Source organism: Hippichthys cyanospilos, chromosome 2 (assembly GCF_059441005.1).
Source record: "Hippichthys cyanospilos isolate Australia breed blue-spotted pipefish chromosome 2, RoL_Hcya_1.0, whole genome shotgun sequence".
In the NCBI taxonomy this organism is placed as follows: domain Eukaryota; kingdom Metazoa; phylum Chordata; class Actinopteri; order Syngnathiformes; family Syngnathidae; genus Hippichthys; species Hippichthys cyanospilos.
This window is the reverse complement of record NC_142370.1, coordinates 33,046,004-33,061,562: the sequence shown is the minus strand read 5'-3', so window position 1 is coordinate 33,061,562 and position 15,559 is coordinate 33,046,004. Positions and strand designations below refer to the sequence as shown.

Below are 15,559 nucleotides of genomic sequence, written 5' to 3'. Positions count from 1 at the left end.
CAAATCAAGTGTGGTGGACACCAGTTTTTTTTTGCTCAAATTTTGCTGCTGCGGCTTCTATAACGGTGCGCCTTATAGTCCAGAAAATACGGTAATCTATATTCCTGTGTGGACTCACATGATTCGCCGATTCAATTTCCTTTATAAGGCCAAATGGAGCAACATGATTATTGTGATGTTTTCACATCTGTTGTTAGAGGAACAAATCAAGTGTGGTGGACACCAGTTTTTTTGCTCAAATTTTGCTGCTGCGGCTTCTATAACGGTGCGCCTTATAGTCCAGAAAATACGGTAACTTATATTCCTGTGTGGACTCACACGATTCGTCGATTCAATTTCCTTTATAAGGCCAAATGGAGCTACATGATTATTGTGATGTTTTCACATCTGTTGTTAGAGGAACAAATCAAGTGTGGTGGACACCAGTTTTTTTTTTTTGCTCAAATTTTGCTGCTGCGGCTTCTATAACGGTGCGCCTTATAGTCCAGAAAATACGGTAACCTATATTCCTGTGTGGACTCACACGATTCGTCGATTCAATTTCCTTTATAAGGCCAAATGGAGCAACATGATTATTGTGATGTTTTCACATCTGTTGTCAGAGGAACGAATCAAGTGTGGCGGACACCACAGTCAAATACGTGTGTGTGTCTTGCTGCCTTAAGCTTGCGGCCTTTGACGCGAGGCTGTCCAAAAAGTGTCCCCCTCATCAGTCTCCTCTGCAGCCAAGAATTAATAACGGCGGCGATTCGCCGGAGGAGAGCGAAAAGACAGAGGCATTCATCATTCACTCAGTAAAGCCGTCGCCCGCGCCAAGACATTGTTTTCTTGATCCGGGTCGTTGGGGTCAGCGAGCGATCATTCTGAAGCGGAGCATCTTTATTAATGGCGCGTGGTCCTCTGGTGAGGGGCCCTTGTTTACTGACGCGCACATTAATTGCTGAGTCAACACCGGGGTCTCGACCGCACTTTATCAACAGCGGCTCATAGAGAAGACGCATCGTTACGTCCCCGTGTTTGCCGGCGTCCAACGGGGCGACATTGAGCGAGCGTGCGTGTTAAACATGGCGATTTGCCTCCCTTTTTCCCTTTTTCAAGCTCCTCTTGTCGACAGCTGTCCGCTCGCCCCGGAGGGCCGCACCTTTCCGCTCTTGACAAATTGAACTCGTTTAGTTGTACTTTCGCTACTCACCGCAGGGCAAAGAAAGGGAAACACACACACACCCGCGTTAGAGGAAGACTACGCAAGCTGCACTACACGCGGCAAGTGTGTTCCGCTTGGTCGCTCATGTGTGTCGGCTGAGGTGGCGCATCAAGAGATGCAAAAGAGCAAGTGACAAGCCGAGTGCAGGGGGAGAGAGGGGGAGTCGCTCGCGCAAAAAGAATCGCAGGGATGACCGTTTTCTTGAAACGCTTCCGTCTTCCTTATTCCGACTTTGTCAGGATGAAGCTATTGTGGCGGCTGGTGGAAAACAATGGCTGTGGGCAATGGGTATATTTTGGTGGAGGTGTGCATGGTGTCATCGGTTGAATGTTACCTTGAAATTTTCAGGCCTCGCAGAGTGCGGTGAACCTTAGTGCGTTGTGTACCGTATTTTACACACTATAAGGTGCGCGGATTAGAAGGCAGACTTTCTATGAATGGCCTGTTTTCTTAAAAAAAAAAAAACTTGCGCCTTATTATAAGGCGCAGCTTCAATGAATGGCCTTTTTTCTAAAAAAAAATATAAAAAGATTCATATTGAAGGTGCACCGGATTATAAGGCGCACGAACAATAAATGGCCTATTTTCTTAAAAAAAACAAACTCATACATAAAGTGCACCGGATTATAAAGCGCAGCTTCAATGAATGGCCTGTTTAAAAAAAAAAAAGAGATTCATATTGAAGGTGCACCTGATTATAAGGCGCAGCTTCAATGAATGGCCTGTTTTCTAAAAAAAAACAAACACAAACAAAACAAACATATATAAGGCGCACTGGATTATAAAGCGCAGCTTCAATGAATGGCCTGTTAAAAAAAAAAAAAAAAAAAAAACATATATAAGGCGCACCGAATTATAAGGCGCAGCTTTATTGAATGGCCTGTTTTCTTAAAAACAACAAAAAACAAACAAAAAAAAAACCATATATAAGGCGCACCGGATTATAAGGCGCAGCTTCAATGAATGGCCTGTTTAAAAAAAAAAAAAGATTCATATTGAAGGTGCACCTGATTATAAGGCGCAGCCTCAATGAATGGCCTGTTTAAAAAAAAAATTTTTAAAAACATATATAAAGCGCACCGAATTATAAGGCGCAGCCTCAATGAATGGCCTGTATATAAGGCGCACCGAATTATAAGGTGCAGCTTTATTGAATGGCCTGTTTTCTTAAAAAAAAACAAAAACAAAAAAAAACTCATAAGGCGCACCGGATTATAAAGCGCAGCTTCAATGAAAGGCCTGTTAAAAAAAAAAAAAACAACAACTCCGCACCTTCAATAAAAATATAACAGCAAAACGAGCATGAGTTAATAAAAGATTGAATCGAATTTCGTCTTAAAGTTTTATTATGTAGAAATTCCATTTGGTTTCAATTCCACTACTGATGTCAATATTTGAGTGAATAAACTGTTTTAGTGGCATGTTATGCAATTATGATTCTCGTCCTATGCGCCCACAAGGACCCATTACTTAGTTGTAACTGCACAAAACTTGTGAATAGATAATAAACTCATTAACATCCTGCACAATTATGAGGACATTTTGCTGTGGAAAACTGGGAACAGTTACGCTGAGGTCATGTAATCACACTGACTTCAAAGCAGTTTCTCTACGTTTTTTTTTTATTTTTTTATTTACACTCCTGATCATTTTTGGGTCATGTCCTTCCACATCATTCTTGCAGTATTTTGGCCAAAGCATGACACACTCCTGCTAGTGTAAAATCTAAGTAGTTGTGCTATGCTGAACTTTGACACGGTGTCACTATCTGGGTGAAATTTCAGCTCCCTAGTATCTTTATTCACTGCTTTTCTTTTGATATAAAAATCACAAAGGTTAACCATGATAACACACCTTTTATTTGTGTGTAAAGTCCAAGGAAAAGACAAAACGATACATTCAAATTGTCTCTGTTTCTAAATTCCAATCCATGTATAGTGGACCCCCGTGTTACAGTGTCCCTGGATTACGTTATTTTCACGTTGTGATGTGGAATACGGAGTTTTTTCATCCCCTCTTTATGGTATTTTAAAGGTTTTGCGACAAAAACAACTATCATGACCCTAGGGCTTGGCTGTATTTGTGTTGTTTCGTCTCCATCTGCAGGCGTTTTTAAGTAATTACAAGTATTTTCCGTTGCCGTCACGCTTGCCTCCCTGCAATGCGTCACTACAGTGCTGGTCTGCTATTGACTGGCGTCTCCTCACGGAGATGCTGGTCTGCTATTGGCCTCACTTGTTTCAAAATGGCGGAACGGTAAAGCTTTGTTTGATTGTGAGTGGTTACAAAAGCGGTGGTTACATTTTACTGCTTAATTCAAAGATGAAAGGGTTAGCCAAGATTGCTAGTGAGGTTAAAGAGAGAAGTAAGAAGATGATTTATGAGGAAACGAAACTGGAGATAATCATTAAATACTGTACAAAGCTAGCCTAGCTTAGGCTAGGCTAACCTTACTAGGCAATATGGGCATAACAAGCGCCACTCAGAGATAAATAAATCCTTTCTATATTTTTTATTTATGATGTTTTCTGATTGTATACATGTACCTGTATAATATATATCAATTTTTTCGGTACAGATTTTGAATATGTATGTACAATTTTGATGTTTTTACCTGGGGTTCTAAACGCATTAGCTATTTAACGTAGCTTTGGATTGCCCGCCATACGGTGGATTCGCCTCACGAGCCCAACCGCGGAACGGATTCATCTCGTAACACGGGGGCCCACCGTAGTTGTTTTCGAGTGACAGTACAAAAGCTGACAGTCGTACCGCTTAACTAGAACATTCGAAATGCACTTCCTGTCGGCGGACTTTTGTATGATTATCATCGCGCCCCTGAGGTGAATAGAAATATATCCGTTCTGTTAAGTCTCCTCTGGTTGTAAAGTGTCATCCCGTGCATGATAGTTAAGGGAATACGGAAGGGGATAACGACTTAAGCTTACGTTTAAGTGACAAACCTTAACAGCGCTAATAGTGTGAGTAAGACACGCACGCAACTTGGTAAAATAAGGTTGTCGCTATTATTGGAGCTGCTGTTAAGTTTTGTAAAACGCACTTCAACCGTAGCTGTAGAATAATTGAAGTAAATATTTCTTTTTTTGGTGGGGGTCATATCACCCAGATTCAGTGCTAGCCGTATTTGATACCCTTTTGGTACCCGTTTTTCTGTTTTCCAAATGTTCTGTGCGGAAAGTCAAGAACCTTTCATAGGAATGCATTCATGGCGTGTTGTCATGGGCCAGCTGCTTACCTGTCATTCTTTTGACCAGTAAAACGAATGTGTGTATGTGTGTCACCGTAGGCTATCTTCCTGTTGTGAGAGCGACGGTGCGGCAGAGGAACAATGATTAATTTCACGACAAGTCACCTGTGTGGCTGGTGTGTGTGTGTGGATGTGTGTGTGGACATGGAGTCAGCAGGTGTGCTGTGATACGTTGGATACCCTCCAGTCAGGGTTGGACATATACACACACAAACACAAACGGGGTTTTTCTATCGTAGCGGGGTCATATCGTTGACATAATGCATTTCCCAGTCCCTAGTCCAAAACTTAGTCACAAAAGATTACTTACCCCTAACTTTTACCCTAAATTCAACCCAAAACTAATTCAAACCTGTATTCTAAAAACAAGACTTCAGCATCAAAAACATGTCGGAAGATTTGAGGTCCACCAAAATGCTCCCCACTGAGACAGTAAAATCTGGACTTTGGTCCCCTCCATGTCGTGAAAACCAAGTGCACACACACACCCAAAATCCAATTCAAACCTGTGATCCAAAAGACTTGATCCCCAAATAAAAATAATAATAATAATAATAATAATAATAATATTTTATTGCCTACTTTATTATTTACTCTATTATGAAATATTGTCTGCTTGGGTAAGTGAACAGAATAGAAATATCATTATTTAGTATTACTATGCATATGCCAATAAAACTCTTGAATCAATAATAATAATAATAATAATAATAATAATAACTTCACATAGGAAGGTCAGAGTCAGAATCAAACTCAACCTCGCAGAGTCCGCATGTGAGGCAGGTGTGCTAACAAGTCTACTACCATGCCGCCCCATAATAATAATAATAATATTAATAATAATAACAACAAACAACAACAACAATAATAATAAGAATAAGAATAAGAATAATACGGATAATAAGAATATTTTTATTGCCTACTTTATTATTTACTCCATTATGAAATATTGTCTGCTTGGGTAAGTGAACAGAATAGAAATTTCGTTATTTAGTATTACTAGTGTTCTTTATTTAGTATTATTGGCATATGCATATATGCCAATAAAACTCTTGAATCAATAATAATAATAATGACGACAAAATTTGAAGCACCCCTGCTCTTAAATGTCCATAGGAATAAACGTGAACGCAAACGCTCACTTGTTGCGTCTACTTTTCGCTCGTGTGTCCTATTTTGCCTTTTATATAACATTGAAGATCTTGAAGGCACATCCATACTCATATCGCCGATACTTCCGTTCCGTAATCACGTAGTTTTGCAATAGTTTGTCCTTATTTCTCACAGCGGCATTAATCAAACTCCTGCAGGTATTTGTGCCGGATTAAAAAGTATGGCGCGCAGCTCATGCCAGCCCTGTCAGGCTGGATTTGCTTGCCTTTGATAATGGTCCCCAAAATAGAATGCCGCAAAGATCCACATATCATTTGTAGTCGCTTTTTGGCTGCGAGCGGAAAAAATAAGCCGCTCTCTTGATGACACGCAGCATGACTCGCACGTGAGTGCGGGGACACTTCTCACGCAGTCCGATGTGTTACCGCGAAAATGAGAAATTTCCGTTGTACGCCGCGACCGCACGCGTGTAGGCGGTGTGTGTGTCACACATTTCAACAGCGTTCGTCCAGACTTCTTACTGTGGACCGTTGTCATCATCTCTAATAAATCACCGTGCTTTTTGAACTGCTTTTTTCTCGCGCTTTGAACCCTGTGGCTTCCAGTCTGGTCTAAACCGATCCCCCCGTAAACAAAAGGAGACAGAAGATGACAATCGGAGTATTGATAATGAGTTTGAACTTCTTATTACCACTAGGGGGCACTCTTGGCTTGTAAACGCAAACAGGCTTATTACTGTTGTGTTGGTGCAATATTCTAACAATCCAGTGTTATTTTGAAAATACTGTATGTTGGTTTCCAATCTTGCAGTTTGAAAGAAAAAGTTTTAACCAAAGCAAAAGTGTAAAAAAAAAACCATCAATCTTTTTGCGTGAATATCTTAATATGTATACACATATATGCGTAAATACCCTAACCAGTGGCTTATAGTCCGGAGTGACCTGTATATAATAAATATACATTTATTACAAAATTTTGTTGTTGCGTCTTATCCCGTGTGCCTTATAGGCCGAAAAATACAGTACTTTTTTTTTTTTTTTTTTTTGCGCATTGTATCATGCTTGGTACACCAAAAGAGGGACTCGTAAAAGTACCCACTTGTTGTTTAGTTACCTTTCTATCATATACATCAAGTACCTTATGACAAATATAAATTATATCTTGTTATGTCTTCCAGATGTTTCGTGAGGTTGAGGCAAAAGTTTGGAAACAACGCCTAATTCATTGTTTATGCAAAGATTAAAATAATCCAGCATTTCTGAGATAATTGTTGGATCTAAAATCCTATCCCCCCCTAAAAAAATCAAACAAATCTTAATAATTATGTCGATGGAAATGGAGCTTAACTGGTTTGCAGGTCACAATAGGGGGGCATAAACCTGCAGGCTATCTGAAGAGATGAGTTTACGCTCTGACCTGTGCCGTTTTGCATCCCTTCTGTGCCGACTGACCCGGATCCCCTTGCACCCGGCCTCTGCCCCGAGCTGTAGGGCAAGTCGCCGGTCGCCGATCACGTACCCACATAATTTTAGTCTGGGAGTGTCAAAGTCATTTTAGCTCAGGAGCCGCATGGAGGAAAATTGATACTCTGGTGGGCCGGACAGGTCAAATCACGCAATACAATTTAAAAACTAAAAAAATTATAATTACAGTGGGCCCCCGTGTTACGAGATTGATCCGTTCCGCGGTTGGGGTCGTAGGGCCAATTCACCGTTCGACGGGCAATCCGAAGCTATGTTAAATAGCTGATGCGTTTAGAACCCCAGGTAAAAACATCAAAATTGTACATACATATTAAAAATTGGTACCAAATTAGTACCCAACTTTTAACTAAGCAGTAATTGTAGTGACGCGTTCCAGGGACGACAACTGAAAATAAGTGTAATTACCTAAAAACGTTTGCAGATGGAGCCGAAACAACACAAATACAGCCAAGCCCCTAGGGTCATGACAGTTGTTTTGGGCGCAAAACTGGGAAAATGCCATAAAGACGGGATGAAAAAACTCAGTATTCTTTGTCGCAACATGAAAATAACATAAGTCAGGGACGTTGTAACACGGGGGACTTCTGTATACGTCGATTTTCGCTATTCGTGCCGCACTGGTCCCAATTCATTCTCAAAAGTGGGGGTCAACTGTAAATATATTTTTCATCGACACAACACTCCGCTTCTTTGACTTTGACATTCATTGGGATTAATTTACAAGCAGATAAACTTCACCAAGACATTTTTTACCCCGTCCTTTTAAGCTGGTTTATTTAAAGAACAAAACTGAAGTGGCTGCACTTCATACAAAGCATTTGATTCCATTTTGTTGTAAACTCCAAACACCTGACATTTTGATTCTTGAAGTAAAAATTTTGAAACCTGCTGAGAACCTTCTTTGAAGATGATCTATCAATGAACTAGCTTTTCATACAAAGTGGGTTTAACAGGAAAAACATTCCTTAAAAGAAAAAAAAAATCAAGCACCTCCGTTGGTGATTTGTCAGATAAAAACTACGCACATTTTAGACGAAGGGAGAAAAAAAACACGTTGGCATTTTGGGAAGTTTAGACGGTGAAAGAAAAAGGACTTCAAATAATTTGCGAATGCCATTGTTATACATATTTTGTAACTAGTACATGATCATTTCTGATCTCTGATTAAGTCAGTGTGCAAAAATTTTCGCATTTTAACAACCATAATATTGTTAGTAAACAGGCTTCCAACACACATTTTACCCTCAGTGTTTTTTTCCTTTAACTTGTCCCCGGTTTAGGTTCATTTTCGAAGTTTGTGTGACAGACTCGTATTTAATGCTGTCGAGAGATTTCAAAAGTAATTGAAAGATTACCTGATCACGATTTTTAACGAATTGATCATTTTCTTCCTGCTTTCCCTTAGATCCTTGTCAACTCCGTTTCCCAGCCGGCTTTGCTGTATGAAAACGTCCTGGTGAGCGACGGCAGCCCCATCCTGAAAGATTTGCTCTTCAGCCCGGATCACCAATACTTGTATACTCTCACCGATCAACAGGTAAAGTGTACACATGCGCACGTTCTAAAAAAAACAAACAGCCAAGGCTAGTCGGAATACAGTACCAATAGGCCAGTGATGCATAAGTGATGCACCTGCTCATAAACAGTGTCAAATATGTGGCATGCACACTTATTCAGAAATGGTGAGTGATATAGAAAGCAAATACGAGGAGGATATAAGACAAAAAATATGTAATAGCCTTAAACTCAGCATAGACAATAGATTTTTCAAAATTACTGTTTCTCAATATACTGGTCGAGTTTTTTCATTCAAACATCATATTGGGGGGGTCAACTTATAATCACATAACTCAAAAACAGACCAATTTTTTTTCATGTATCTGTGTTTGAATAACATTAATTGGAATATGAAATAAGTAATATGCCATTTACAGGCTTAAAATTATTATATATATCTCTAATTTGATATAATATGCATCTTAGTGTGTTCAAATGCACTTTCAAATGCACTTTTGTCAAATGCCACCTTATTGCCTCTTTGTCAACAACGAGGGAATGATGTGAATCATTTTTATGATGCATCATGAAAAGGAAAAGACGGCTTGAATTGTCGCCTTCAGCTCTTGGACGTGTGCTTGAACAAGCTGGTATGGATATTGACGGGTAAACAGCGAAGGGCAACATTCCACACTCTGCACTCACGACAGTCGTCACTTTGGTAAAGAACGTCCCAAGTAAGATGATCATCAAATGGTTTCGCAATACCTCCATTTCAAACAAATTGGACGGGTGTAAAAAAGACTACCCTTGGAAGAGTAACAAGGATGACGAGGACGTTTGCGCAAATGACAAGAAACAAGGAGAGGACGTCCGGGAAAAATAGCCACCAAGCTATCTAGAGATAGCAATCAAGCTAGCGATGGATGGATGGATGGATGGATGGATGGATGGATGGATGGATAGACAGATGGCGATATACATATGTATATAGCAATTAAGCTAGCACTACATAGATGGATAGATACAGTAGATAGCGATATACATATGTATGTAGCAATTACGCTTGCACTACATAGATAGATAGATAGATAGATAGATAGATAGATAGATAGATAGATAGATAGATAGATAGATAGATAGATAGATACCTGTAGATAGATAGATAGATACCTGTAGATAGATAGCGATATATATATATATATATATATATATATATATGTATATAGCAATTAAGCTAGCACTACATAGATAGATAGATAGATAGATAGATAGATAGATAGATAGATAGATAGATAGATAGATAGATAGATAGATAGATAGATAGATAGACAGACAGACAACACCCTGTCTCATCCTACTAGCCATCTGTTAGCCCAACTCAATTACATCAACATTTAATTTCTTGTCAATGGCACACAAAGCAGATTGTGCAGAGGCGGCTGTCATGAGGCTTTGCATCCTTGCCATGGACGAGCAACCTGGAGATGGTCATTTTAATTGACGTCTTCATGATGAGCCAGCACTTTTGCGCCAAGGTCTGAAGTAATTCTCCGTTAAAAAAAAAAAAAAAGAGTAACGTTTCTCTCCATTAAGAAATTCCTGTAGTTGCTTTTCAACAAGGTTCTGTCCAACACTGCAATAAAGTAAAAAAAATAAAGAAATAAGAATGCCTGCCGCTGAATTGAAGCAGGAATGCATTCTGATTATTTTGCGATGAGAATGAAAACCAGTTGCGAGTTATTTGCAGTAATCAAGACAAACTCATGCAAGCTGGGGACACCAAATACATGCAAATACTTGCTGTTCTTTATCCTTTTTTGTATTTCTGTAACAAATGCGTATTAGAATTACATTAGTACATAATAATCATGGAATTCAATCAATAAATGCAGTTCATTTGTTTGCCTTTAAATGGCGCTGGTGTATTGGAGGTGCATACAGATACCATTTTAGGTCATTTTATTTGTACATTTTTATTTTACATTTACAAGTTCGTAGGAGCAATAATATTTATTTTTATATTTTTTTGAGCATCTTAGCTGAGTTTAAGGTCATGCAAAGTGCTTCCTGTGTGATGTTCAGCCCTCTCGTTAATGCGCTAACAATGCTAACGTCAGACACTAACCTCTGATGCGATGGCCCATACAATATTAACGTAGTTTATATTATGTTTGTTAGTTCTGTGGTGTGAACGTGTAAAGAAGAAAAGTGCGAGATCACGGTAAACATCAGTGCAAAGGACTTGTGTCTCTCGTTTCTGGATAAGACGGCATATTAATTAATGATGAATTTGCATCAAAAACTGTGACAAATACACATGGCGGTTATGATGATTTACCACATTACGTGTCACCGATTTCATATCTTGAATTTTCCTTCTTAACAGGAGACAATCCTTTTCTGAAGAGGCGTTTGATAACCTGAATTTTTCGAAACTTTTCCGGCGTGTCAACCACGTTGAAACACACAATAGCCAGGGGCAATAAGCACATTATCATCACCACGTAGCACATCAATTCATTAAGTTTGACCCTTTGCCTTGTTCCTCTTTTCATCCCCTCATTCCTTACCTGCAAGACTCTTATCTCATAAGAGCTAATGACCGTGCTGCGATAACCTTCAGTGAGACGTTCCCGCCACATAGACCGAACTGCCTCGCGAGTGCCGTGTAATTTACCGCAGATTAGACATAATTGACTTCCGTGTGTCTGAACGAGCACAGTCAAGAAGTCGAGTGTAATTGATACAAATGGACACTGTTGGTCTGACTGGGGAATTAAGACTGTCCATCAAGGGCGACAAAGGCCAAGAGAGTTCCTTATGCTATGTGCACATTTGAAGACGATGACTTTGACTCTTGGAGGACTAGCATTTTACGCTAGCTCACGCCTCAAGACTATTTTTAGATTTTTCCCGGTTTCAAACTGAGTTTCTGCAAAGGCTGAACATTGGAGGGCCACTAATGAGGAAACTACAATTACCGTATTTTTCCGATTATAAATCGCTCCAGAGTATAAATCGCACCAGCCAAGAAATGCATAATTAAGAAGGAAAAAACATGTATAAGTCGCACTGGAGTATAAGTCGCATTTTGGGGGGAAATTTATTTAATAAAATCCAACACCAAAAACATTTTAGTTCGGCCCTTCTCAGTTGTTTTTATAAATTATCCGCGATGTTGAAATGATCAACACAGGCCTAGAGCGCCCTCTTGCGGTTTAGTGTGAAATTAACATGTGAAATGATGTAATAATGTGTTAATAATTTCACACATAAGTCGCACTAGAGTATAACTCGCAAACTATGAAAAAAATCCCGATTTATAATCCGAAAAATACGGTAGATTCTTGTGGCGTAACGCAGATTTTTTTTCCCCACCCAACCATGTTGTTGGATCAACCAAGAAATTGGAGAAGTATAAACGTTCTGCTACAGCTACGCCAGTGTATGCAGCACTTTGTGCAGGGAAAAATAAAAACATGTAGAGACCACAGCAGAATGTAGGTATTACTCTGGATTTCAAATAAACAAAGTGTATATACATATAACCTATGTACCGTATTTTCCGGACTATAAGGCGCACCGGTATAGAAGCCGCAGCAGCAAAAATTGAGCAAAAAAACATTTTTTTGCCACAGATAAGCCGCACTGGACTATAAGTCGCAGCCGTAATATAAAACTTAAATTTTCTTTATATATTTTTTTTTAAATTGTCTACCAACTGCAACATCCTCTCTTTAAGAGACCGAACATGCCGGCATATTTAGTCCCAACATTATATTCATAGAAAATGGATATTACCAACAGAAAACTGCGGAGTTAAATAGCAGTTCAAACTCGAAATCAATACTTGGATAGCATTCTGTCCCCCCTTGTTTAATTGATTGATTATTTTAGTGAACATTGCACACACTGCAATTAAAAAATATATACAATCACAAATTTATAAATATAATCATATATATACTGTATACCGTATATCAAATTTACATGTCACAAACTTTTATACAAGATCTTATTCAGTTTAGACCTTTTTTTTAAGATATTTTTGTTAGTGTACTTTAAAACTCTTTTTGAGCACAGCCATTGATTCCCATCTTTTCAGTTCTATTTCATAGTTGTTGCATAAACTGACTCCTTGAACACACATTTTTTTGACTGGTGGTAAAGACCAGCAGATAAGCCGCACTGGACTATAAGCCGCAGGGCTCAAATTATGATGAAAAAGTCACGGTTTATAGTCCGAAAAATGCGATAATTATTCGTCATTATCTCACGTAACATTCTAGTCGTTTTCATTCGGCGTTCGCGAACAAACCAAGTCCTTTGAACGGCTCCTCGCTGCGAACGATGAGACTCGATTCTTTGTAAAGCCATTTACCGTTATTCCCCCTAATATAAGAAGCACCCATGTGTAGGACGCACCCTTAATTTTGGGGTCAAATTCTGGTATTCTTCTGGTATATTCTACGTTACAAAACGCACCAAAACTTTGGTAACAATGTACCGTGGTAAAAATTACACTCACCGTTGTCTTTTTTGATTCCGTATTGCAAAGCCAGCATTGCTAGAACTCGTCAAGTCACTCGCATCCCAAGTGTTCCCATAGGTTCCTTTTCATTCGATGGTATCTACATAATAGCAATTGGTTCTCGGCGCCGGAAAAGTCGTTTTTAAATAATTAAAGCCCAGTGTTTTATTTTTTGATGAGCACCGATATGTCTACTACATTTATGTGAGTGTTAGCGTTGCGAGTGCGGGGAAGACGGGATAAAAGCCTTGTAAAAACCACAACGCTTGCATGGGAAGATGGACCACAGTGATGCTCTCATGTAGCAGTCAATGTGCATAAGCGGGAAGTACTGTCGACGTACTGTATAGGTGAGTATGCTCCTCTTCAACCCTTCCAAGAGGATGTGGAGTAAAAAGGGAAGCACATAATTACAAGTCCACTCTGGAGCTTGAACATTGGCAATATTCACAACCGTTCTCGCAATCTGACAGAAAGCGTGAAGGGAGTGCGTATTCCATAATTGCTTTGTAGGATTTTTCTCAGTTTCCTATTGTAATTCTTCTTGCGTGATTTCTTTATTTTGTTTTGGGTCCGGTACTGGCTTCACACAGGATAAGGTCTCAAGTCTACTTAAAGCATTCAGTATGAAAGGGCACCAGAAGGATGGCTGATTTGGAGAAGTGTCCATGCCCGGGGCTTTTGGACTACACTGTTAAATCGTTTGTCTTAGTTCCGCAGTGGTGACCGATTCCTGTTGATTTCAGTTTTTGAAGTTGCATGCGTCTCCTTGACAATGGATAAAGAATGTCGTGTTTCCGGTGTGTACAGCAGTGGGTACTCGATGTACTGTAATAACACTACCAAGTTGAGTCCCAAAGCGGCGTCTGAAGCAGCTGAACAGCCTGTTAATACTCGATCTTGTTCAGGCATTTTTGCTTGAAACCAAACCGCCGCTTATACCGTATTTTCCGCACTATAAGGCACACCTAAAAGCCTTAATTTCTTTAAAAAGCAGATGGTGCGCCTTATAATCAGGTGCGCCTTATAATCAGGTGCGCCTTATATATGGGTCAATATTGAGATTGGATGCGTAGATGGAGAACATACTGATAAAGTAAGCTTTACTTATTTCTTTTGTGTGTTTACAGTTGAACGAGGTTGCTCATATTGACACTGAGTTATTGAGAGTTTAGAGTTATTATTAAGTTATTATTGTTATGACTTTGAGTATTACTAGATTGTGTTTGAAAAAGTTTAAAAATATGTCATTAATTGAGGGTGCGCCTTATAATCCGGTGCGCCTTATAGTGCGGAAAATACGGTAATACTACATCAGCAAAGTCATGTGGAACATAAGGACAGTGTATTAATCAGTAAATACAAAGAAGGCTACGCTAGGCTAGGCTAGCCTTGCTAGGAATTATAGCCATAAGTAGCTCGTCAATGTCACTCAAATACAATTTAATTTTTCCTTTATATTTTTTTTATGCTGTTATTAATTATATACATGTATATTAGATATAAATATAACTTACTATGCTAGTTTGTTACTAATTTTCAATATGTATAGACAATTTTGATGTTTTTAGCTGGGGTTTTATATGCATCAGCTAATTAACATAGGTTTCTATTATATTCGATTTCGCCTTATGATCCCAACTCCGGAACGGATTCATTTCATATAGCGTTGGTCCACTGGATTGTTTTCTTCCAAAATATGCTTACTAAAGTAGTTTGCGTGGACATTTGGGAACATTATCTTGCCGCCTTGACCCAAACAAAGCTCGCATGTTTGGAATATTATATCTGGAAAAAGATATAGCGGTGACTTTTGCTCTTAATGTTGCCTATTGTTATAGATGAAAAAACGGGGGTATTAAAATGCAGATTTCAATCATTCATACTCCACGACAAAAGTTGTATCTGGTCTGACATCAAATAAATAGAGCTGAGCGTGAATTGCATTGTCACTATGACTGTGTTTTTTTTTTTTTTTTGATATTTCTCGCTCTTATCGGTTGCGTCAAATCATAGTGCATACACATGGACCATGCAAGTGCCCTTTAAAGAGAGTTACTACCTCAGATACTTTTTTTTTTAATTCCTTTTTACTGTTGTATTGAGGGTCCAAGCAATACGGAATTTTTTTATCAAGACAATGCCGATTTTTTGCAGAAAAAAATGCAGATAACCGATTAATGCCAATGCCTTTTAAACAGGTGTTATTTATAGGCAGTTTTAAATCACGGGCAAATATTGGCTATTTGGCCGATTATTTCGGGCGGATGTTTAATGTTGCATAATCGGCTGATTAATATGGTCGAGCGCTACTTGTGTTCTACCAAATACAATATGCATTTTTCCATACTAGTCATGTGAAATGATTAATAAATAAAGAGACACAATTTCCTTGCAATAAATTAATGACTGTTTCTTGCTTCAAACAATGTGCTATTTTTCACAATTAATTACAAAAC

At 38.9% G+C, this 15,559-nt stretch overlaps 1 protein-coding gene across 2 annotated transcripts in view; it reads left to right on the top strand.

Moving 5' to 3' along the window:
• The window catches only part of LOC148428312 (plexin-A1-like), a 246,596-nt gene that overhangs the window by 114,070 nt on the left and 116,967 nt on the right, over window positions 1–15,559 (top strand). For both annotated transcript variants that reach the window (XM_088439610.1, XM_088439605.1), the window contains exon 4: window positions 8,475–8,606. In XM_088439610.1, the coding sequence (XP_088295736.1) occupies window positions 8,475–8,606 (132 nt within the window). The remainder of the gene's footprint in view (window positions 1–8,474; window positions 8,607–15,559) is intronic.